This window comes from Chaetodon trifascialis, chromosome 24 (genome assembly GCF_039877785.1).
Source record: "Chaetodon trifascialis isolate fChaTrf1 chromosome 24, fChaTrf1.hap1, whole genome shotgun sequence".
In the NCBI taxonomy this organism is placed as follows: domain Eukaryota; kingdom Metazoa; phylum Chordata; class Actinopteri; order Chaetodontiformes; family Chaetodontidae; genus Chaetodon; species Chaetodon trifascialis.
The window spans coordinates 10,312,351-10,337,180 of NC_092079.1; the positions used below are offsets into that span (position 1 = coordinate 10,312,351).

At 44.1% G+C, this 24,830-nt stretch overlaps 1 protein-coding gene across 4 annotated transcripts in view; it reads left to right on the forward strand.

Annotated features, from left to right (window-relative positions):
- LOC139327770 (zinc finger E-box-binding homeobox 2-like) overlaps window positions 1-16,263 on the forward strand; it is an 86,578-nt gene extending 70,315 nt beyond the window's left edge. For 2 of the 4 annotated variants that reach the window (XM_070957728.1, XM_070957729.1), the window contains exons 5-10: window positions 2,105-2,293; window positions 3,533-3,747; window positions 6,870-6,978; window positions 7,855-9,869; window positions 12,128-12,230; window positions 14,121-16,263. In XM_070957728.1, the coding sequence (XP_070813829.1) occupies window positions 2,105-2,293; window positions 3,533-3,747; window positions 6,870-6,978; window positions 7,855-9,869; window positions 12,128-12,230; window positions 14,121-14,692 (3,203 nt within the window). In that variant the 3' untranslated portion in view covers window positions 14,693-16,263. Of the gene's footprint in view, window positions 1-2,104; window positions 2,294-3,532; window positions 3,748-6,869; window positions 6,979-7,854; window positions 9,870-12,127; window positions 12,309-14,120 lie in introns of all 4 variants that reach the window. The other 2 variants (XM_070957727.1, XM_070957726.1) reach the window with 1 other exon arrangement.
- Window positions 16,264-24,830: the final 8,567 nt, after the last annotated feature.

The window sequence follows — 24,830 nt, forward strand, 5'->3', positions numbered from 1 at the left end:
TTAAACAAACAAAACAATTACATACACAAACTGTGAGCTGCAATTAAAGGGGAATCTGGTCCTGCTGACTCAATGGCCACTAAGACAAATCCCTGTATGTTCAGAGGCAGCTCGAGCGATCCTGAGTTTTCGAACCTTTGATTACACACGGGCTATTTCAGCCTCCCTGGTTACCCGACTGAGTCTCAGTGTGTTTGTGTCCCGTTGCCCACTCCTGGTGGAGCTGAACCCTACCTGCCATTTTTCATTAAGCCACCAAAGCTGATTTGCAGCCACACACCCCTCCCTTCTATGATATCATCCTGGCCACCCTGACAATTGGCCCTGGATGCTGTTATGGTAAACCAGACGTACCCCACAGAACGCCACGCAGCCCTGCCTCAAAACCCTCCCTTCAGCTTTAATTACTATTACTTTCTACTCATCGTGGTGTTTTCTTCTTCACTTTTTTCTCTCTCTTTCTTTCCCTCTGTTCTGAAAATTCAAGCGCAGCAAATGTTTTCCATTTTGACTGCTTAAAGGAGTTTTGGAAACAATACCGTGGCACCGCTGTGGAAGCTCCCCGCCACTCGATCACATGTGATTTCATTTAAAGACATGAGCAGTTTGATCACGTCCCAGTGCCAAAGCACACTTTGATCCAGGTGATTTCCTCCTCCGCTGGAAGGAAAGTCGGGCCGTTTCTCCTTAAAGAAACATTTTACATTTCTATTTTTCATCCCGCATGATGAAAGAAAAAAAGCTCGGGTGGAGAAGAAGCACTCGTTTGATTCGGCTGAATGATAGAGAAGCTTGGTAGGATGCACTGACAGAGAGTAAAACATAAAATAAACAGCATTTCATTACCCTGAAGGTTTTTAGGTTCAGGTCCAGAACCTGATTGCACCAAGCCGCACCCTGGTCAATCATCAGCGGATCTTAAGTGACGGCTTAAAACCTCTATTATCACAACATTCAGTCCCTCACAATTAGCTTAGCCGTCTTCAAAAGCCACAAAGACCCATCTAATGAGAACGCTGTATATTATGCTATCACGTTATCAAAAGTGATCCATTGGCACCGATGACATTTCGGTGCCATTTTTGACAACCAAACATCTACTACCTTGACCTTTCGCAAATTGGACCGCAAAGTCATCACGGCTGAACAAATCGCTCTTTAAACCTCACCTTGGCTCGCAGTCTAAAAGCCTAATTAACAGGGGATGAAGTCTGATGAGACGTCACTCGCTTTTCGGCTCGACGTAGCCAAACAGCCTCCAGAATTTCTTTAGGTTGTAAACAGTGTGTGTGTGTGTGTGTGTGTGTGTGTTTTGAAAGTCGGCCATCCCCTTGACTAATGAAGGCTGCTGATTTCTTTTAGCTCCGGTTTGTTTTTGGAGGCAGCTATCTCCACACTGCAGCTTAAGAGTTTCCCTGAAGAGAGGGGACGGGGAAATAATTTGAGAAAACGCATTGTGTGGCCTCAGCACTTTGGCTGGCTTAAGATACGTTCTGCTCAGCTATGGCAAAGCATGTCTCTCTCCCTTTTTTCTCTGCTTTTTTTTTCGGAGCTGGTTTGTGGTTTGGCCCCGGTAATCTGTTCAACACAGAATCAACAAAAGCCACAGTCTCTTGATTGACCTTATATGTGAAAGTCGATACAAAGAGACGTGGCTCTGTTGCTGATTAAGCCAGCCTTGTGCATGAATGTATGTCTGTGTGTGTGCGTGAGTGTGTCTTCCTTTTTTATTTCACAGTCCTAAACTCGCAATCTGATTTTATGTCATGAGTAAATTCAGTCAATGAAGTTTTCTCACACGTTGCTCCTCGGCAGCTCATGGTAGCCGGTTTATCTCTGACTTTTGGCCGGATTAAGTTACAATTCTTATTTTAGCCGGCATGGCGTGACAAGCAAACCCAGTAATTTAGATGTATTCTCCCCAAAGCACTGCTGTAATGTTTTAGGGTGGCTGTCCTCATCGCATTTCCACCAAGATGTTCCCAATATCCTCCTGTAAGACATTTCTCAGGGGAAGAAATGAATCCAATTTATTCCTCCCCCTCTTTCTCTGTTGGTCTCCTCCTTCACCGTCTCCCTTCCTCTCTCTCTTCCTCCCCTTCAGTCAAGAGCGTCGATTGCACTTCAGAGTTCGAGGACTTCTTCGCCAAGCGGAAGCTGGACGACGCCGACAGTCACGTGGTGAGCATCGCCGAGTACCTGCAGAGGGGCGACACCGCCATCATCTACCCAGAAGCCCCAGAGGAGCTGTCCCGCCTGGGCACGCCGGAGGCCACCGGTCCAGAGGAGAACGGTACGGATCCTGTGAGGTGTCGAGGTGTCCAAGATCAAAACTTGAAAATTTGAGCAGTGAGATTTTAACGCGTTGGATCAGGACGGTTTATGAGATTAGGGCTGGGTATTGAACCTCAATACTTTCTGAGTGCCAACCAAAATGTGCTAGCATCGAGCTAACACATTTGATGCTTGCTTATTCATTGATCAGACACTGTTAAAGCAAGACTTTGAAACATGGAGGCCAAGCACAGGGTGATGATGAAGGGATAGATGTAACACTTGTAATACCAGTACAAGTAGAGATGGGTCAGATATGCTGGTTACACAGCAGTATCTGTCCAAAGTTAGCATACATTAGCTAACAGTAGCCACCCACTGGTCATACCAGACTCTGAAGTGCGACAGACAGGTCTTATTTTATTGCTTATTAATGACACTTCTAATTTGCAACAGCAGAAACGTGTTATTTCCTCTTCAACGAGTCCTTTTTTGAAGCATTTAAAAGATTATTTGAATTTAGAATAAAACAAGCACTATACTGTTTAAGTTTTCTATTTATATGCCTTAAATATTAATTTTTAAAAATCTTATTAAACCTCCACTTGTAGGCTGCATGCTGCAGTAACAGAGCAGCGAACCTCCTCTGTACCAGCAAAGGTTAAAAGAAAGAAAGAAGTGGTCTGGACAGCTCTTCCCCCTGACACGACTGGGCAGCTGTTGGTCCCACAGATTCACCGGATGCCTTGGTGTTTACCTACAGTCTTAAGCAACAGCTGGGCAGGGGCTTGAAATCAGATAGCGCACCTCTGAAGCTCCCCGGAGGCAAAAGAACGGGGGGCTGAATTGGGAACGGGCTCATGATTCATGCTGCAGACATGATGAACGTGTCACCGGGACTGGCATTAAAAAGTGAGGGTTGTTAAAAGCAATTAGGAAGGTATGGGGAAATATACGTGTGTGTGTCTTTGTGTACATGCAGTATCATTGTCACGGTGTCGGGGGTGTGAGTGCTGTCTGTAAAGCAGTACCAGTGTGTGCATGTGTGTGTGTGTGTGAGGAGTCGGGAGGAGGTCGTAGTGCAGCGGATGCCAGCCTGACACTGTGGCTCTCATGTGGAGCAGATTGCAGAGATAACTCCCATACCACTCCTGGGCAGCCCGCCCGTTAGCTGCCATTGATTCGCTGACCTTTTGGCCCGCTTTCCCTTCCCCTTCCTCCTCCTCCTCCCCCCCTCCTCCCGCTGTCTCCCGTGCAGACCTGCCACCTGGAACGCCAGATGCCTTCGCCCAACTGTTGACCTGCCCCTACTGCGACCGGGGCTACAAGCGTTTGACATCGCTGAAGGAGCACATCAAGTACCGCCATGAGAAGAACGAGGAGAACTTCGCCTGCCCCCTGTGCAACTACACGTTTGCTTACCGCACTCAGCTTGAGCGGCATATGGCCACACACAAGCCTGCGAGGGATCAGGTTAGGGGGATTTAAATTTTTCTCCTCCTCTTCATCCTCCTCTTTCTGTTTTTTTTTCCTCCTCCTCTCTCTCTCTCTGTCCCCTATCTCATTCCTAATGTGCTCTGATCCCTCCGAGAGGAGAGATCATTTTTTCTGATTGGCAATCATTATTAATTTTTCATGGCATTTTGAAGATGCAGATCCTTTAATGGTAATAACTTTAATTGAGGCCCTAAATGGTTTTTTGATGGCCCTCCCTGATATGATTTTCCAGTCTCGTGTTCACGATCGAATGATTGTGTGAATTTCCAATTTGGAAATTTTTATCAGCTCCTTAACTTCGCTCCACTCCCAACCTTTAATGTTCTTCTGGTGCAGCCTGCAGTCGTAGCACTCCATCAAACCCCACCCCTGCTCCCCCCCGCTTCTAATTTCATGCACTGCATAAACATCTGTGTATACTCGAATTTTCTCGAGCGATTTATATGCTATATGTCTGAAATATAATGTGAATCTGCTGGCAGTTAGCATGAATCACCTTAAAGTCCTGTGAGGTGAAAACACATCCAGCAGTCACGGGTGTTTAACTCGCTTGTCAGCTTTAAGTTGAAGATGTGGGGTGAGATAGATTGTGGCCAAAAAGAAATTGCACGCTTTCAGAGTTTTCGCACATTGGGGGATAATTATAACTTCTCAGTGAACTAAAATTGGAGCAGTAAATTTTGAAGTAGATGGAGTCTGTTTTTGTGCTTCGAAGGATAATTATAAGTGAGGAATTTGTTTTTAAAAAATGGTTTCATGACCTCAAGTACATCTCTAAGATGTAATGAGTCTGCTTTTCTGATTCAGATGCACACTGAAAGACTCTCTTGTTTGGTTCATTTCTGCTGAGACGCTCTAAAAAAAAAAAAAGGGCAAAATTAGGTTTAGAAATTTAAGAATTGGTTGAAAACCTCCAGAAAAAAGGCAAAATGTTCATCAAAATGAGCTTTTTTTTTTTTTTGCTTTTCTCTTACAAATCAGATTGCATTGGTTGTTTGTTACCAAGCAGAATTAGCTTTTAATTAAGGGAAAAAAAAAATGGATCACTTCTTTGCTACCTAATTTCCTCATGACTAGAAACACCTTGTCATGTCGTTAAAAAAAAAAAAAAAATCAGCCACTCATCCAATAGCAGATGATCTCATATACCCTGATGCTTCAGTCGCAGGTCGTGGCTGTTGTGTTGTGCTCTCTGAAGCAGGCATGAGAGGCTCAGACTGGAGCTGATTTGATCAGATGTCAGCAGCCAGCACTTTCACCTGATCTACCAGCTGGGTGTAAACGTGAGCAGATGGGCCGGCCGAGTGAGCCGCTGTCCCAATCCTCATATTACAATGCTGTTGCTGCTCCCCTCTAGAGTCGAGTCAATGGCCAAAGACTCCTTTTCAAGCTCTGCAGGTCCTTCCACAAAGCCGGTTATCTTGATTTGTAAATTAGCTGAATTGTTTAAGTGGTAATCCTCGAGATGAGATTGAGCTGATGTCTTGTTCGTTTTTTTTTTTTTTTTTGTGGTTAGGTTTTCTTTAGGTGGCGCTCTTTTCTTTGTCTCCCCAGCCTCAGAATCGAATCACAAGCTCTTCTCCTTCTGTTTATTCAAGACAAACCACGGACGTGAACCCTATCACTTCCCCTCCGACGTGACGGAACATGCATTCATGTGAAAATGTACATTTGGCAATTAACAACCAACTCAGGAGCAATCAGATTAACATAAAGAATAATGTCCTGATAGGTAAACATGTGCTCTGCTGCTCTGTCTCGTATGTTTACAAGCCTTAATACTCCTCCTCCTCTTAACCAATTAGCCGAAATATGACTAATTAGAGGTTATACATATGCAAACATCCAGTCGGGTCCCCGCCCACAACCAGCAGTGGTGGCGTTCACACCGACAACGAGCCATGAAGGAGAGATGGAGCATTTCGCCGTTGCCATTCACAATTAAGAGCGCAGAGTGATTGTGGCTTATTAGCAGCGGTGGCGAGACTAAACTTTACCGGGCAGGGGTCCTCAAGGGGGAAGTAAGGGGTTGGTGGTGGTGGAGTTGGGGGCGGAGGCACCGAAGCAGCTGTTGCTGTTTGTTTATGCAACTCAGCAACATACGAGCGGTGGGGTCCCTCTCCGGCGCTTGGCGGGGCCCCCGACTCTCCCTGCTTGATCTTTGAAGGTTGGGGCTGTTTGAACAATTCCTCCCAGTCCTCCCAGTGTCCTGCGCGCCACCATCTGTCTCCCCAGGAATGTGGGTAGAGTCAGCACACACCCCAGCATTTGTCAAGGCTGAACTGGGAGGAGGGAGTCGCTGTGTTTTTTCCCCCCAGCGAGCTTAGAGGAGTGTGTCTTTTTTTTTTTTATTTACTAACCGTTTAACGTCCTCAACTCCCACTTGGAATTAATTGTTCGGTGAGTGACGAGCCAGGTTTACACACCCAGTGTTGTTGTTTTCATTGGGTATTATATTTTGATTTTTTTCCCTTACAGAACAGGCCTTGTTTGAATTGCAAATTTGATGGATTGCAACTGATGTTTACCTTTGAACAGCAAATCAAGGCTGGGCCTATACGCTCTGTTCTGTATCCTGAGATTATTAAAGAGACGTTCAAGGTTTAAAAAAAAAAAGACCCAATTACTAAAAGACATTTGAAATTGCTCTGACAAAGTACAAAGTGTAATTCAAATGCTGTGAATGCAGGTATGCAGGGTGAAAGAGCTCACAGATGATTCTAAATACCTTTCAGACTGATTAGGCCCAAATTAATGAAAAGTAGATCAGATCGGCAGTTCTAATGAAGGGGAAACGCTCTAAAAGAAAGACTCATTTATTCTATTTTCTGGGCTGCCAAATTCTAAAGGCATGCCTCCTTTGGCTGAGGAGCCAGGAAATTAAAAGGTATGTGATTCTCTCTGTTATCGCCGCCGCTGCCTGTAGTCCTTCGTCGGAGGTGGGAGTAGAAAGCCAAGATGCTTCGTTGGCGACAGGAGCCGTTTGGCTTGTTGCTTGTTGTCATGCCGACCAATTGTGATTATTTGCTGAACTCTCACCCCCACGATGCATTTTTTTTTTCAACGTGAATCTCTGTCTTTCCCTCCCTCTCTCACAGCACCAACTGCTCAACCAAGCGGCCGGCAACCGCAAGTTCAAATGCACCGAGTGTGGCAAGGCCTTCAAATACAAGCACCATCTGAAGGAACACCTCCGGATTCATAGCGGTGAGTAGCGGGAGGAATGTGGCCCTGCGCTCTGAATATTCATAACCGTGATTTAAGAACACCATGAATCTGTAGAAATTCCTCTTGGCTTATTTTGGACCCTCCCTGCTGTTGATGGACACTGAAATCTGCTGTGTTAAGAACCAGTCCACTTGCCAAGTACAACATTTGCTCAGAAATGTGTATGTGTGTGAAACATATCAGCAATTTCATTTATTAGTTTATTCATCGGGGTTAATGTCCATTGATCAACAGGAAAGCTAAATGAAGCAGTGTTAGCTCAAAAGGGTCATTTTCATCCGTTGCCTGTGGCTGTGTTAAAACACAACATAGGAATTAATTAAAAAGAGATTGTTGTGAAATGTAGCAGAAGACAATACACCACACGAATTATGTGCATAAAGGCATAAAACAGCAGAACCTTAAGGAACATGCGATACCTCACGTACTGTAAATTTATTAGACAATAAATTACATTTTTTATAGTTGCACTTGATTTATGTTTTCATATCAGTTTACCAAACTTTTGTTTCCTGTTTGGGGCAATTTATTATTTCTCTCTGAGCTGTATTCCTTAGTTTGTTTTCCTTTCATTGTGGTTTTTCTTTTTAGATGTTCTAATACCTTCCTCCGCCGGATGGGAAGCACTTCAAATGGCTTTTATCTGAAATGTACAAGACAAACAATCTGTTGCAAATGAGCACTTTAGATGTTGAGCTTACCCCCGGCACATTTACAGAAAATGTCACTGTTGATTAATGTGCAGTGTCTCTAATAAATAAACAAACAGAAAAAAGCTACTAAATTGATGATTTTATTAATATCAGCCTGTCATTCTCATAGCAACCTTCTTATTCAATATATTTTTCGTTACAGGTGAAAAACCGTATGAGTGCCCCAACTGCAAGAAGCGCTTCTCCCACTCGGGTTCCTACAGTTCCCACATAAGCAGCAAAAAGTGCATTGGCTTGATTGCTGTCAACGGCAGGATGCGCAGCAACATGAAGACGGGCTCCTCCCCGACCTCTGCCTCCTCCTCACCCACCAACACTGCCATCACCCAGCTGCGGCAGAAGCTGGAGAACGGCAAGCCGCTCGGCCTCCCTGACCACAACAACCACCTGAACATCAAGACCGAGCCGCTTGACTTCAACGACTACAAGCTGATGATGGCGTCTCATGGGTTTGGTGCTCCTGGACCGTTCATGAACGGAGGCTTGGGAGGGAACAGCCCACTTGGGGTCCACCACAACTCGACTGCCCAGAGCCCCCTGCAGCACCTCGGGATGGCCGGGCTCGAGTCGCAGCTCCTGTGCTACCCAGGGCCGCTGGCGAACAACCTGAGCGAGGTGCAGAAGGTCCTCCAGATTGTGGACAACACTGTGTGCAGGCAGAAAATGGACTGCAAGCCGGAGGAGCTCTCCAAGCTCAAGGCCTACATGAAGGAGCTGGGGTCCCAGATGGAAGAACAGAAACAGATGACACAAGGGGGGCCTCAGGTCGGTCTTCCACTCGTCAATCACAACGGCGCCACCAAAAGCATCATCGACTACACGTTAGAAAAAGTGAATGAAGCCAAAGCCTGCCTCCAGAGCTTGACAACAGACTCAAAGAGACAGATTAGCAATATCAAACGAGAGAAATCCAACCTCATGCTTGAAGGAGGTGTGGATGACAAGGCGCAGGAAAATAACATGTTTACACCTTATGCTTGCCAATATTGCAAAGAAACCTTCCCCGGGCCAATACCTTTGCATCAGCATGAACGCTACCTGTGTAAAATGAACGAGGAGATAAAAGCCGTGCTGCAGCCCAGTGAGAATTTGATGTCCAACAAACCAGGGATATTCATGGAGAAGAACGCCCACTTGTCCTCCTCCATGTTGTCTGAGAAGGGACTCACCGGGCCCCTTAACCCTTACAGGGACCACATGTCTGTGCTGAAGGCGTATTTTGCCATGAACATGGAGCCCAACTCGGAGGAGCTGCTCAAGATTTCCATAGCGGTCGGCCTTCCTCAGGAATTTGTCAAGGAGTGGTTCGAGCAGCGAAAGATGTACCAGTACGGCACTACTAGAACCCCGCCGCCACTGCCAGAGCACAGGAACAACACGGACATGGTTCTCGGAACAAATAACCACCACACTCCACCAAAAGACTCATTGGCAGCTAGGTCACCTGTGTCTCTGATCAAACCTACTGACCGCATCACATCCCCCTCCATAGCAGAGCTTCATAACAACGTTAACAACTGTGACAACTCGCTGAGACATTTGAAAAACCACCAGTTCAGCGGCAGCGCCAAACCCACAGGTGAAAAGTTGGACCACTCCCGCAGCAACACCCCCTCCCCGCTAAATCTGTCCTCTACATCTTCCAAAAACTCTCACAGCAGCTCGTACACTCCAAACAGCTTGACTTCAGAAGACCTGCAGGCTGAGCCGCTGGACCTCTCTCTGCCGAGACTAATGAAGGAACCCAAGCATGCACTGACTGTCAAAAGCAGACCTAAAGTCAACAGCATTACCATCGACCATAACAGCGTCCCCTCTCCTCGAGAGCACTTCGAAGAGCCTTTGAACTTGGCCTATCTCAAGAAGGAATTCTCAGGCTCTACCAACAATGGAAACCTTGAAAAAAGCACTAGCCCCATCTTTGGCATTAACCCATTCGCTGCCAAACCCCTGTACACTTCACTTCCACCTCAGAGCGCTTTTCCACCTGCCACATTCATGCCCCCGATGCAGGCCAGCATACCAGGTCTTAGGCCCTATCCGGGCATGGATCAAATGGGCTTCCTACCACACATGGCCTACACTTATGCAGCAGGGGCAGCTACCTTTGCCGAGATGCAGCAGAGGAGAAAGTACCAGCGGAAACCAGGTTTCCAGGTAAATAAGCCACCTGTGGTTTTTGCAAAAGCCCCAGGCTCACTCAGCTTCCCTAAAATGATCTGAACTCATTTCTGTACTAATTAAAAACGACTTCAGACTCAGGAGAAACGCTCACCTGAGGTAGACTGAACTGGCGATGGAGATAAACAGCTGTGACACGACCCTCGGGGTGGAAAAGGGTAAAAATAATAATTAAACTAATATCAGTCAATGGAGGAGGGGATGCGCCACTTTTACTCTCCAACTTTTGTGTTTGGTTTTACTCGTCCCATCTTCTCAAATGTGAGGATTTGCTGCTTTTTTCTCATTTATAGTATGGAAATATGAAACATCTGTGTTTTGGGCTGGTGGTTGAAAAAAATTTGAAGATGCAAGATTTGACAATTTTCTGACACTTTGTTGACCAAACAATCAATTATTCTAAAAAATGATCTACTGATTAATGAACCTTTGGTGAAACCAGCCTCTGCCTCCCACCTCCCTTCTCTGGATTTTCATTTGTGTATTTTTTTAATCGTCTAATAATAGTCTAAAAACATCTTTAAAGGTCTCCCACCCTAAATCTTCACTGTGAATATCTTTAGCTTTGGAATGCTTCGAGTTTTACCCTCAAAAAGATCCAATTTAAGCATTAAAAACATCAGACAGCATCGGGTTCAAATAAATAACAGGAACGATATTGGCCCTAAAATCTCATCTCAGTGAAACCATAATTGTTACCACTCTGCACTGTAAATTTTACCCTCTGCTGTGGGTGGAATACATTAATGCTCCAGACTCCAGTCCTCTTCCAGCGCCGGCCTGAACTTGGATATTTTGCTATTAAATATGGGTGAAAGGCCTTTGTAAAAATGACAAAGGTGAGCCCCGGAGCTGTGCACTTCTCTGAAATTTCCCATCGCAACTTTGCTGCATTTTAAAGAGAGCCACAGCCAAAATGAGCTCCTACATGTGGATTAATAATGCACAGTCTCCATGTTCATTACCACTGAATGCTGAAGGCTGTTTAACATAGAGGGAACCATTTTGATGAAAAAAAGTATTAATAATGTTTCCTATTCTAAGTTATTAAATTAGATTTTAAAAATACAGCTACAGGCGTTTAGTTCAAATTGATTGCAGAGTGATAGTGGTCCCTTCTTAAAACACAGTGCAGAGCTGTCCTCACATTATCACACACATATTCATTAAAGAAAGCTTTGGTGGCTCAATATTGGCCATTAAGGTGCACCTTCTGATTTTAATCATTATATGAGTTTGCAATTTCAAGAATGGTTCACTGTGCTTCCTCTAATGTTGTAATATTGTTCTCCATCAATTCATGTTTAAGACTAATCTTCATCATAAAAGAGAATTTTAAAGGAACGTGCGGAATTAACACTCCTGTACAAAATTAGACCACACTGAATACACCATTATGGCTGAGTTTCATAATGGGGAGCATGTCAGTTACAGATGGGTGATATTACTCCAGAGCTGAAAATTTTATAAGAAATCAACGCTGGTATGTGCTGGTAATTAAAAATGCATGAGAACATGTAGCATAGTGTGATTGTTTGGTAGGTAAGGTTCAGTTTACTGCTATCTGGTGACATAAAGTGCCACAGAAGCAAATTTCTTTTAACATTAAGTAGCTTTTATTGAAATAAAAACAATATCTGCACACTTACACGTCATATAATTGCAGCAGGATGACATTCACCCCTGGAATACTTTTTTTTTTTTCAGAATTGCGAGTATTAAATTCCTTGGATCTGAGCCAGCTTTTGGTACCAACTAGCACATGAACACAGATACCATTTCTTGGTTGCAGCTTAGCTAGAATTGACCTTAATGTGAAAAGAGGGCATATTAAGACATTGTAAGGCTTTTGAGACAAAACGGACTTAGCAGTTTGCAAAAAACAGAAAGAAATTACATCTAAAATAACTAGCAGCAAAAATTAGCTTCTATATCGAGCTAGCTTAAGCCGAAACCAGGCTACAACTCGACTAAACCGACAAATAACGCACACAGCTGCGGTGTGTTTGCACTTAATTTCCCAAAAAACGCTTGTCAATTAAACAGCGTGACTCCTGCTTTGATGATGCTAGCAGTTAGCATGTAGCTCATGCTAACCACAGCTCTTACTCCAAACAAACCGACTAGCTGACGGGCTAGCTTTTCCTCACAGGCAGTAAATAGCCATTTGTCACATCCCAAATTCATTATTATGTTGTGTTTTCTCTTTTCTTTTTCGTTTGTGTTTTTTGAAGGGGGACCTGCTCGACGGTACACCAGATTACATGTCAGGGCTGGACGACATGACAGACCCCGACTCCTGTCTGTCGCGGAAGAAGATTAAGAAGACCGAAAGTGGTATGTACGCGTGTGACTTGTGCGACAAAACATTCCAGAAGAGCAGTTCCCTTCTAAGACACAAATATGAACACACAGGTATATACTGTTCTAGACCCTTATTTTAAACCCCATGCTTTTTATGTTTTAATGTTTGTGTTTCCAAATCCTTTTAATCAGTATGAATATATATATTTTGTTACCCCTTTCTTCCTTCTTTCCTTCTCTGTTTAACCCTTTACTTGTATATGTAACTCAACACCTAACGTGCTTCTTCATTGACAGGGTTGAGACGCCAGCGAATGAGAAAGTTTGACTTTGCCAATATGCGATGTGTTTAAAGCTTTGTGTGTTCTCTTCTGAAATATAAAGAGATGTTTGAGATTTTAAACAATGTGGCAGCTCTTTTGGAAAATCCTAATCTGTAATTAATGCAGGTAGGCAAGCAAAGGCAGACTTGGGCTATCTTTTCAAGTGATTGTGCTCTTTATTTTCCAATCATATCCTGCCATATTAACCATTTTGCTATCTTAAACGGCACACATCAATTCACCTAGATATATAAAGCCAGCAAAAGGCCCCTAATGCTTTTATCGGCCCCATTATTGGCGATAGATCAAATCAGCGGAGTAGTGCTCAGAAGCTTCAGAGCACTGATAACAAGTCTTTCATTATAGTTATTATACAGAGATCCTCTTTCACTAGGTTGCATCATTTATTTTATCCGCTATCTGTAGCAGAGCGCTCAGTGCTTTATGCAGCCTTCATGTTATCTGCTCGGACATAAAAGGGAGGGAGTGTGCACCGTCAGAACAGTGCGCCGAACTCTTTAAAAAAAAAAGGGTGCGTTATCTCCAGAACGCCTCTGCATCTCGCTCAGGACGCGACGCTTTCATGTTCGTGTCGCTGTGTTGTTTTTCACAATATCATGAGGCTCAGAAGTGCAATAAAGTGCAGTTGAACCGGCCAGATGTTGGACAGAAGTGCACTTTGAAAGCCTGTTGGCTGGTGGACTCGAGTGTCAGAGGGGAGTCATGTGATTTGTGAGGCAGGCAGCCATATTTCCACACGTGCTGAGCAGCAGTGACTGAGAAAAGGACGCGTTTTGAGCCAGAATTAGATGTTTGGAAAGTTATTAGCCACAGCTTTTAAAAGGATGCAGGTAGCTTTGAAGGAATCCTGAGTGAAGAAGTCTAGCTCGGCGAGCTGTAAGTGTTTTGGAATCAACTGCTGAGTGTAACAGCAGCCGTGTGGCCACATTACAAGCCGGAGGACATTTATTTAGCCAGACAGTTTATGGCCCCGTGTCATAAAACTATCTCACCCTGCCCTTGTGGCCAGCTTGGGTTTCTCATTTCTGCTTTGGCATCCAAAGCGTCCCGTCACATTTGGTAGACGGAGGAGCCCCAGCCCAAAACCTAATGTAAGGCCAGGCGTCACCATGAACTTGAATTGTGTTTGGAGATAAGCAGAGTCACCCCTCGGAGCCTCCCCGTTCCCCCTAGCCCATCTCGGATTTGTTTACTCCTTTGTCGCGCCTTCTCTGTTTGTTTGCTTTGCAGTAGTTTATTTATGTTGCATTCATCAGTGTGGCACGAAGGCCTAAAATAAGTAGTTGTGGTTGACTTTCTTCATGCTTTAACCACGGGAGGGAATTTCCATAATGTAGGCCCGTGAATGCAAGCGCACTTTCTCATCGTGCTCGCAATTTGAATAAACAAATAGCCCTAAGTCGTAAGTCAAAGTTGGATTTAATGCTCCGTGATGTCATTTTACTCCATGCCATCCAATTCATCAGAGTTTTTCCTCAACATTTTTTTGCTTTCTGCAGACTTGTGTGATTTGTTGTAGCAGCAGGGCGATCGAGGCAGGCGACTCACGTCCCCTGTTCTGTGTTTTGTGTCTCCGCAGGCAAGAGGCCGCACCAGTGCCAGATCTGCAAGAAAGCCTTCAAACACAAACACCATCTCATCGAGCACTCCAGACTGCACTCGGGGGAGAAGCCTTACCAGTGCGACAAGTGCGGGAAGAGGTTCTCCCACTCGGGCTCCTACTCGCAGCACATGAACCACCGCTACTCCTACTGCAAGCGGGAGGCCGAGGAGCGGGAGGCGGCCGAGAGGGAGGCCCGTGAGAAGGGCCACATGGAGCCCACGGAGCTGCTGATGAGCCGGGCTTACTTGCAGGGCATGACTCCTCAGGGTTACCCGGAGCTTGCGGAGCGCGAGGCCATCCTGAGGCACGACGCCGTGAACGGAGGGATCAGAGAGGGACGGAAGGAAGTGGACGGAACGTATGCGAAGATCGGACGGAGGGAGGACGAGTTTGAGGAGGAGGAGGAGGAGAGCAAGAGCATGGACACGGACCCGGACACGTTGAGGGACGAGGAGGAGAACGGAGAGCACTCGATGGACGATAGCTCGCTGGACGGCAAAACGGAAACCAAATCGGATCACGAGGACGCGATGGAGGATGGCATGTAATCGGCGACAGCGTTTCAAAAGCTTCCCATCTTAAGAATTTTAAGTTTCTCTCTTTCGGTTCAGTATTCTTACCTGCTCGGTTTAAAACACCGTGTTTTAAGCTGTACGTGCACGTGCCTGAAGCTTCCGGGAAGCTTTCTTTGACAGACTCCTCGGGGGGGAAAGATGTCTGCCGAACAAGACATGGACTCAAAAATCAATCTGGAGGAGGCGTTGAGGGAAGGGAGGCATGGGTTTGTGAAATAAGCTGCATTATGCAAACCGAACAATGAATAAATGAATACATTTCAAAAAATGTACAGTACTAAGGCCTAAAAATATGTGTGGTGCTAACCTCCTCAAATAAACCCCCTGTGTTCCATAGTATTTATAGCACAACTAGTGACTTGTACAAAATTGCACTCCGCTTCTATAATCATGAACAAAAATAATAAAAAGTATTGCCTATGTATATATTTATACAGTGTTGGAAAAAGAGCAGTAGTGTCTGCACTACAGTCCTTCGATATTACATTTGTTATCACCTACCTACCTACGGTGTCGTCTTTAGTTTGCCATGTTGCCCGGCCACAAACATCTCCAGCCACACTATTTTAGGCCTCTTGAATCAACTTCAAATGAAGGAATTTAAACAAAAGACTGTATGAAGGAGCTTAGAGGATTTTTTAAGAGGATGAAGTTTTAAAGAGACCTTCGTTTTAAGGGAAAATACAGTTTATGGACAGATGGTATGGGGGAAAAAAAATGAAGGACGAAGCCTTTGTAAGGTGTTTTTGATAAGAAAAAAGAAGCCTTATATGCAAACCTTTTAACCTGTGTGTTTTCTGCAAGTGCCACCCTCGTATTGTGTAAAAGGAAGGTTAATTTTTTTCACCAGCTTCAGTATTATGAAATGGTTCACCGTTGTTCTTTGAAGCATCCGTGTCAGTATTAAGACTTATAGGCAACAGTTCCTTAGTTTACATTATGTTGTGCAATGTTTTCTCAGTTTTCTTTTCTTTTCACTTTGTCAGTATTACACCAAACCATTTTTTTTTTGGAAACAACAAATTGCATTCATTTTATTTGTAGGTTGAAAAAAAAAACATTATTTATGTGGCCCATTTTATATTTCCTAATTTTATTTATTTCATACTGTTGTGTACAGTACTATAGTTCTTCAATATATAGATATATTTTAGTAAAAAGCAACATGGTGTCGATCATAGGGGCAAATTTTACGTAAAGAGAGCATTTATTGTGTTTTGAAACATTGTGAAATGCGAAGTTTAATCTTATTTTATTTTATTTCCTTTTATTTTCCAGTTACTGGAAAATTCCAAATTTGGGAACTTTTATACAATTGTGAAAACACTGTATTTTCGACTGAAAAAATTCCACTTTCTTCATCTTTGTTTCTTTTTTTAAGCTAAAAAAAATGAAGAGGGACTGTTAAATACTATGTATGATATCATGACTGAAGAAGAATCTTTCCTGAAATGTCTTTGTAAAAGTATTATTGAATTCTTAATTTGTAATTTCTCTTGAAAATGACCCTGCTCGAATAAAAGTAGCCAAATTACGGAGTACCAAACCCTCAGCGCCTCATGTTTATTCACAGAGAGAACAAACTGTGAGGTTTGCTTGGCAGCTCTGGGCTCAAGTCACTTTAAATTCTCTCCAAAGTGAGAAAAAGTGGAACTTTTTCTTTCCTCATATGTGGTTTTATACAGAGAAAGTCTGCAGCTCATTATCATGTTAATTACAGACAGTTTCAATTCACATTTTCAAATGGATCAAAGTGAGTTGACCCCGGGCCCGCTGCTTATTACGTCTCATTTAGACGACAAAGTAAAACCTAACATGTATTCCACATCTCTTCACCTGGATTTGTCACCATGAATATCATCGAGTCTGTAAAGAGGCAGAACAGAAATATTCTGTATTTTTCCCGACCAAAACCAGCAACGAATTGATCCCACTGACAAGTTTTGCACCAGTTTCCAACATACGCCAACTGCTATGACTGCAATGTGTGTTAATCCGCCACTGAAAATAGTCCCCAGCAAATGCAGCATTTCCTCCCGCTTCACTTGTTTTTTGCTACAAACTGCCAGCTGTTTAAGGAAGCTCCTGAGCCTGTTTTAAAAATAAGATATTTTATTTTCATGGCTTTTGTTGACAATAAGAAAAACACATCAGCCTTGTCCATGAAAGGTTTATTACATGATTTATGGAAAAGTCTTTATTTTTGGAACAAACAGCTTCTGGCCTCAATTATGTCAACATATGGCATTCTGTGGAGGCTTTTAGCAGAGCACCTTGACTTCATATGTGTATATCACGGTGGGAATTGATGCTAAAAATCAAGTAATCCCTCAGCTGACAGTTTTAATGATTGATTAAGTCTTTTGTGAAAGAAAAATGCAAAATATGAGCCTGTTCCAGCTTCTCAAGTGTGAGGATGTGCTGGCATCTTTGGCATTTCGACTGATAAAATAATACATCTGAATGCATCCCCTTGGACTCTGGAAACTTGTGACAGGCATTAATCACTATTTTCTGCCGTTTTACAGACTAAATGAATGAGAAAACCCCAGAATGATAGAAATCTAACGGATAAATCAATCATGAACCCCTGAAAATACCCACTCGCTTGTGAAAGAAGCGGCCTCTGTTCATTCCTGCAGCCATTAGCAACACTTCTCCTTCTCCAAATCTGATTTTCAAACTTTCCTCAGCCCTGACAGGTGGACTCCAGCAGCGGAGTCCTCTCCACTGAAGGAGACGCTCGACTCCATTAGCCACTCACACTGCGTTATGCAGATTAAAAGCAACATCAAAAGGCCAAGATGAAAGCGCGAAAGGTTGAGCGATGCCAAACATCAGAACGCGCTTTGCATATTCCGATTTTCCTATCGATCGGCGTGCCATCGGATCATTCGCAGACCATCTTGCAGATAAAAGAGGGGGTCTTAAATGATTAGCTGATGAATTTGATAATGTGCTGTGAACCGCCTCAACAATTACACATGCAAAAAATGAGCGTGCGTGTCGAGACGAGCGAGGGGGGAATCCTCTGGAGGACACCGCTATCACGAAGAGAGAAATTTCAACCGTCCTCTACTTTTACATTTTACATCTATTAGACTTGCATAAAAGCTGGAATTCGCCGGTCTCCGACTTCACAAGCAACTAATAGGAAGGTCAAAGGTCGAGAGGGATGTGATGAAATATTCCTGCAACTCTAGAGGAGATGGAGGCAGAGAGGGAACTGCTGAATTAGGAAACAGGGGGAAAAGTGTGTTTTTTTTTAGATCAGGTAGAGGGAAGAGCTGCCAGGAAGGGCTGAAAGAAAGAGGACTAACTAAATGTTTTTTGCATGCAAATTCTAATCAGCTGAAATGTTATGGACTCACAGTAAACTCAATTTTGAGTAACTCGACTTGTCTGTATGAATTCCAGTTGTCACTCTTTGAATATCGGCTGATACTGATGTTGATCCAATCTCGTCTTACATTTACTGATCAATACTGTCTCAGGCTATTAGCTCGAAGGAGGACGGCTTTTAATTGCAATCAAGCTGCATGATGGCTCCCTCAATTGATTTCTTGTGCGCTTAATAATTTTATTTTTCACATAAACATGTTTTGACTCCTTGTGCAAATTCCGAAATGCATACATGCAAAAAATTAGCTGTTCCTCCACAAACGTTGCATCAGAGAGCGACTGCCAGGCACTGGAAACTGATCCTGGTGTCAGTTTGACAACTTTCAAGTCCTCATTTTATTGTCCTCTGAGGCAAACTCCACCCATGTGGTAATCCCTGTAGTTTAAATCAAACACGCTGAATAATCTGCAACACTTAATCCCAGGTCCTGTCACTCTAAAGGCGTGATTTTAATGGTTTTATGTCTCAAATTTGTCTCCAATTCCAATGCAAAAAGAGCCACAATCATCTGTGCGCAAAGCAAATGTTCATTTTTTTGATGTGTTACATTTTTCAAACAGCTCTTTGAAATGTTTAAACCTGATCCGACCTCTTTCCTGTGTTAGTAATGCAGACCTGCTTCGTCTCCGCTCTCAGGCGTCAGTGCTGTGATTTTGATCTGCCCTGATGTAAAACGGTGTTGGGAGTGTTGCCCGGCTCGCAGAACATTTAAAAGGGAGGAAAAACAACAACACGAGCGTGTAGTAGTAATTCATACGAGTGTCATGCAGCCATATGCCTGGGCCAGATTGGTGGTGTATTTTGGACAGCTGAGCTCTAATGATTCACTGCTGGGCCTTGTATAGACCAAAGCTAAGTGTACATTTTGCCTCAGGCTACTCTGCTGCTTTGCAGACACACTTAGAGGTAAAATCAACTCGTTTGCATTGAAAACGCTCGTGTCTTGTTTTATTCATCTTCGTCAATCGTCCTCGTTAACCTGCGTCTTTCTAGAGTGAGAAAAAGACCATTTGCCACCTCCTCAGAGTGGCGACGGCTCTCTGTTCTCAACTTTAAAAACGCAAAAGCAGAATGTAAATGTGCTTTAAGGAACAGGAGGCTTACTGTATGGAAAAATGGAGGCAGAGCATGGAACATCAGCAGCAAAATGAAGACGTAAGGGAAAGAAAAGATCACGCTTTAATGCACAAAATAAGAGCGATACAGCATGACAGAACACGTCGGAGGCCAGAGAATGAAATTAGGTCTGAGGTTTGGTTGCGACGGAGGATTTGTATTTTTTCCATGTTGAAGTCAGCGGGAGCTGCGCTGGAGAACAGATCAGTCCCTGAAATAAAACAAAGTGAGTGACTCAGTGGTGGTTTTTACCTCTGGTGAGGAGAGGAAGCTGCTCTCAGCTGAAGCTCTGGATAATGTGGGGCAGGTAAACAGCTTCAGATCCTTTTTAGCTCCACATTTGCTCGCACGTGCAGCTCAAATCTAAACTCTTTTTTCACAGAGCGACGTGGAGTGAAGTGACGTTCGCTGCCATGTGGAGCTTTTAAGGCGCTATTTCTGTATTTGCTTGGATCCGTGCTGGCCAAGAGGATTCTGGGAGTGAAATAAAGGTGTAGCGCTGTCCAGTGTGCTGATCCCAGAGCTGTCCAGGGTCCTTATCGTCATTACACTCACTTACCAATGTGTTTGTCATTTGACAAGAAACGCCCTGGCCTTCCCAGCACATTCAACTGCATTTCATGGTCTTCCTCAACAGATGGAGTTTGCTCAGTTGTCATGGAAACATATGAGCCCATCAGGTCATGTGATGGCAAGTGAGCTATCCCCATTACAACACTTTGTCGAGTGATTAGTGCTCAGAGTTTTAGGAGTTGCCAAATGTTATTTGCCAGTTTCTGTTTTGTTTTTTTGTCTTTTTTCCTCTGTCAGTGTCCTGCTGAGTCTTCCTAAAAATCCCCAGGACTCCGTTGAGCTTTTCTGAACTTAGGTTTGATTTCAGAACATGGCTATCACAGACCAACCCGAAGTTTGAAATGCAGGCCAGTATTTGCCAATATTTCTGCACTGAGAATCCTGCTAGCGCTGGAAGATCAGATATTTTCCTTAAAGAACACTTTATCTATCTGCACTTGTGCGTAGAGGCTCTGCTGGGGCTGGTTGCCAGATCAGGATTTGGTTTAATGTATGAGACCAAACCTGGCAACCTCACCGTAAAGTGTTGCTTGCCAAGAATAGTGCATAAGACAAACATATTTCTATTTCTCTTTATATTCAGCTTAAACAAATGAGACAATTCAAGCAGCTCAGTAAGACATATTATTGAACTGTGGACAGATCCTGGCTGGCCATGTCCCTCTCTTTCCAGTTGTTATGTGATAAGATAATCACATCCTGACTTCAGCTTGACCTTCAACTGCAATCATCTCAGATAATTTCTCAGCAACTACATATTGTCACATCAGAGGTGGATGACACCGGGTGATAAAGGTCAAAACTGGACCCATATATTGTGGGTATGAACATTATTTTATCATGCCATGGAAGGAGGGTTTGGACGAGGGGAAGCAGAGGAGACTCTCACACTTTTGACCTCATTAAATTATTTACATATCCCCATATGCCACCCGGACCATTCGCAGGGCACATGAAGGACGGGCCCGGGCAAAGACGAGGCAGAGAGAGAAAGCACTCCTCGGACCTGGCATTCGGCGAGAGAAAGTTCAATGACACGCAGGGAGGAAAAGCGCAAGTGACCAGCAGGGATTAGCCAATCAGAGCGTCAGAAGAGAAGCCAGCTGTTCATTCTGGCCGGAGCGAAAAGAGCCCTGGAGCAGGTGGTGCAGCCCGGTGCCAGCGGTGCTACAGAGGAGGGGAAGAAAAAAAGGAGAGGAGGAAGAAGAAGAAGACGGCGATAAAAGAAAGTCATCCTCGCCTAATGTGCGGATGTTACCGCATTACTTCTGGACTCCATGTCTTCTTTTTTCCTCTGCCTGGCACTCAGCGCTTTGCCCAGCATTATTATGCATAAATATTCCAGGGACACAAACATATCCTCAGCCTTTATTTATGTGCCATTTTCCTGGGCAGATCCAAAATGCTTCACAAAGCAGAAACAAAAAGCAATTAGCTGAAGGTGGGAGAGGTAACAGCGAGGCAGGAATCACACAAAGATGGTGAAAAATGAAATTAAAAATAGTCATTTAATGAAGGCTGATTATTAAAATTGAAGTTAAAGCACCGTTTCATCCTCAAATACTTGTTTTATTTCCTGATGAAATGATGGAATCGGCTCAATTTCAGCCTCATTCACTGGCCTCCTACATTTCCCAGAATGCCAGAGAGGTGAAGAGGAAGGCAAATCTTAAACTTTCTCTATTTTTGACCCCTTAAATCTGTATTTTCTCCAGACTGGCATGTGAGGCCAAGGTGACAGTGTGAGTCTGAGGGCCATCGCTGCCTCTTCCAGCGAGTCCAGCAGCTGCAGAGCGCCTCAAACACAACAATGCGCTCGCCATCAGAGGGGGTCCGGTGCACCGTGGTGATGTTGGACAGCTCTGCAACGACCCCCGCCTGGAATTTTATTAATTTGCATTTACGGTGTTGTGCTCTCGCTCCCACTGAAACACCACGTTTGGCACAGCGGAGTCACGGTATGGCGATGGCAAAGCGGGCCCCTGCAGGGATGTGGGGAGGGGACGCAAATAGAGAAACGGCCCCTCTGCTGCTGCACGTTTGTTCTGGTTCATTTTATAGCTCACATAAATGTGGCACACAAAAGAATGCATTTGAGCATTTAATATAATTCATTTTAAATGAATTACATTTTTATATATATATACAGTAAGCCAGTTCCTGATATAAAGTTGACAAATTCAACAGTTTAGCACATATTTTGATCGTCCTGAAGTTTAATCAGCAGAGACCACACACACCTGGCGACAAGCCCCCTGTCGGCCGTCGCATCTGATCGTTTCAATAAAGTTTTTTCAGTTAATTCAAATCCGGTTTGTTGACATGAGCAGAGGTGGAAACGACCCTCTGACATCCTTGTTGTGGAAACAAATGGAAAACAGCTGCCGACGACATGAGTGAGGAAGAGGTGAGCAGAGTTTCTGTGTTTAGACTGAAGCCGCAGCGGCCATGCTGCGTTCGGGTACACCTGTCGTTTTATCATAACATGAAACGTCACAATGGAAGGTCATTAAGGAGAAAGTCAGTGGTCCCAGCTGCTCCTGCATCTCCTCCTTCTGCTTATTTACGACATAAACACTACCCGAGTCCAGGAAGTGTGTTTTAGCAAGAGGAAAACTGGATTTGAAACCACGACGTGAAAGAAAGCAAGCTGTTCCCGAAGCAGGTGCTTAATGAGCGCATTCAGGTGTGTTTCAGAGCCAAAACACGACACGTCTGCGTGTCAAAGTCCACACTTTGACTCTGCTCATCTGTTTTTCTCCGCTTGTTTGTGTTTTTCAGAGCTGAGGATGCAACGTGCACCGTGCACAATGGGGAATGCAGGAGAACACACTCAAGGTAAACACACACAAACACACACAGACACACCCCGAAAAGGTCAACAGGTACGCATGATATGTCCATATGCAAGGCTTGATGAAAACAACAATCAGAATGACTAAAAACAGCTTTATAACCCATAAAACACTCAAAATAAAATACAATTTTAAACACTGGAGCAGTGTGTCGGAGCTGATCAGCTGTATTGATCAGGGTGAGGCAGAAGCTGCAGGAATTCAAAGCTTTCTTCTTTTTACAGCTCTTCTTCTTTCGTCATGCTGTTGTTAAATCGTGGTCTGGATGGCTTTCATTCGCTAAATATTCCTTGCTTGTTTGCCACACGAAGTCCACGGTGTTGGATTTTGTGTAGTTTAGTTTTGTTTTGGAGGGGAGTTCATTTCTCCAACAGTTCATCTGTAGTAGCGGGAGAGTAGTGAATAAGGTCTGCGGGGGATGGAGCTCGAAACAGTTGTCTTCTCTGCTAATATCAGGTGAAAACTGCATCTCTGCTGCTGTTCATGGCTGTTTTTCATTTCCAGAACTTGCTGCGAAAGAACTCGATAAGCCCACTGGTCACTTTTTTGTGTGTTTTCTCAGCTCAGAGGTGAAAGAACATCACAGCCCAAACTTCATGTTTTCAATATCATTTTCATCTTTTCTGTGCTTTCGGCGTGTTGAGTCTGACTTTCCTCACAGAGAAGCTCTGAGCCCTTCAATTAAACAGCACCAATGCTCGCTGCGAGCTTGTCACGTGACCACGGCGATTTCCTTCAGCACTCAAAGGAAATGATCTCTGTCAGTCTGTCCGTCTCTCATCCAGCCCACCCCCCCCCCCCCTCCCTCTGAGGGGTAAGTGATTATGTGTTTTGCCAATGTGTTTGTGGAAATCTTTTGATATGCACAAACACAGATTCTAATGCGCCGGCAACAGCGGCTTTTTTGGCTGACGGGTGATTAGGATGCCTGCTCATGGCTGAGTCCGCGGGGCCCCAGCTGGGTGCAGGGAACATCGCTCATTACACATCTTCTAGAGGGGGGGGAGGCTAATTCACACCGCAGCGCAGCATGCCGGTGTAGGTGTAATCATATCATTCTAAATCACCGGTCAGTTACGCGCCGGCGAAGCCTCGGCTCGTGCCAGAGGGCCGGCTGGAGCCTGATTAAAGCTCGGCCAAAGACAAAGTGACACGTCCTTAACCCCATCAGAGGAGACGTTAAGCAAACCATCACTTACCCGTCAAGGTGCAAGGCTCACCCCGCCGAGACCCTCAGCCCTGAATGAATTTTCAACCGCTTCCTGTCCTTTTTTGTAAATGAGAGCTTTCTTCTCAGGGAGCGGCATGCATTTTTTATGAAGGCATCATGGCCGATGGTGGATGGCTGCCTGGGCGTTCCCATCCCTAATACGCCACTGTCCTCTTGATTTAATTAGACGTTGGCCCCCACTATTTTCGACAAGGAAATATCTGCTCTAATTAAGCAGTATACTTCACCAGAGAATGAACAGACAGTGCAATTCAATGCAGGGTTAATGTGGTCATAAAAAATCCATGATTTCTTGCCCTTTGCCCTCCTTTTTTTGGCATTTTCCCCTAAATTCTCAAGTAAATGAACTTCAAATGTGTCCTTTCTCTCTGTGTATTTTTGTCTTCTGAACAGGCCAATTACTTTTTTTTGGTTGGTTTATGATTATTCATGCTAGAGAGACTCCCAGCCGTTAATGGACTTAGCACTGTTTTGTACTCCCTCACTGGAAATAGATAATTATTCCATTGAGGAGGCGAACCTTTGCAGTCCAACCTTCCTGTTGAAAAGGAATGAATGTAGCGTTACATGTATGTAATTTCTTAAAGGAAGCATTGCCTCTGTAGCCTGCAGGGATTAGGCCTAATGACAGAAGTTAATTATATTAAGAGTAATTTTCAAAAACAGTTCATGAACTGCAAATTATACTTAAAATTGCTCCTTAATGCTCTTAACTGTAATTAAATTGCCTAATATCTTAAGAAAATGAACATGTGGGACAGGAGTGATGGGTTAAGGGAACTTTTAGGAGTTAATGGATGAAATCAGTGATTTTTTTTTTAATATTAGCATTCATTGCTGTGGTTTTGTTTGGCAAAATTAAGAAATAACATGGGTGAGTGAAGGGTCAGGGCCGACCTTGTTTCTGGGGACCTCAGAGGAGCCAATGGGCAG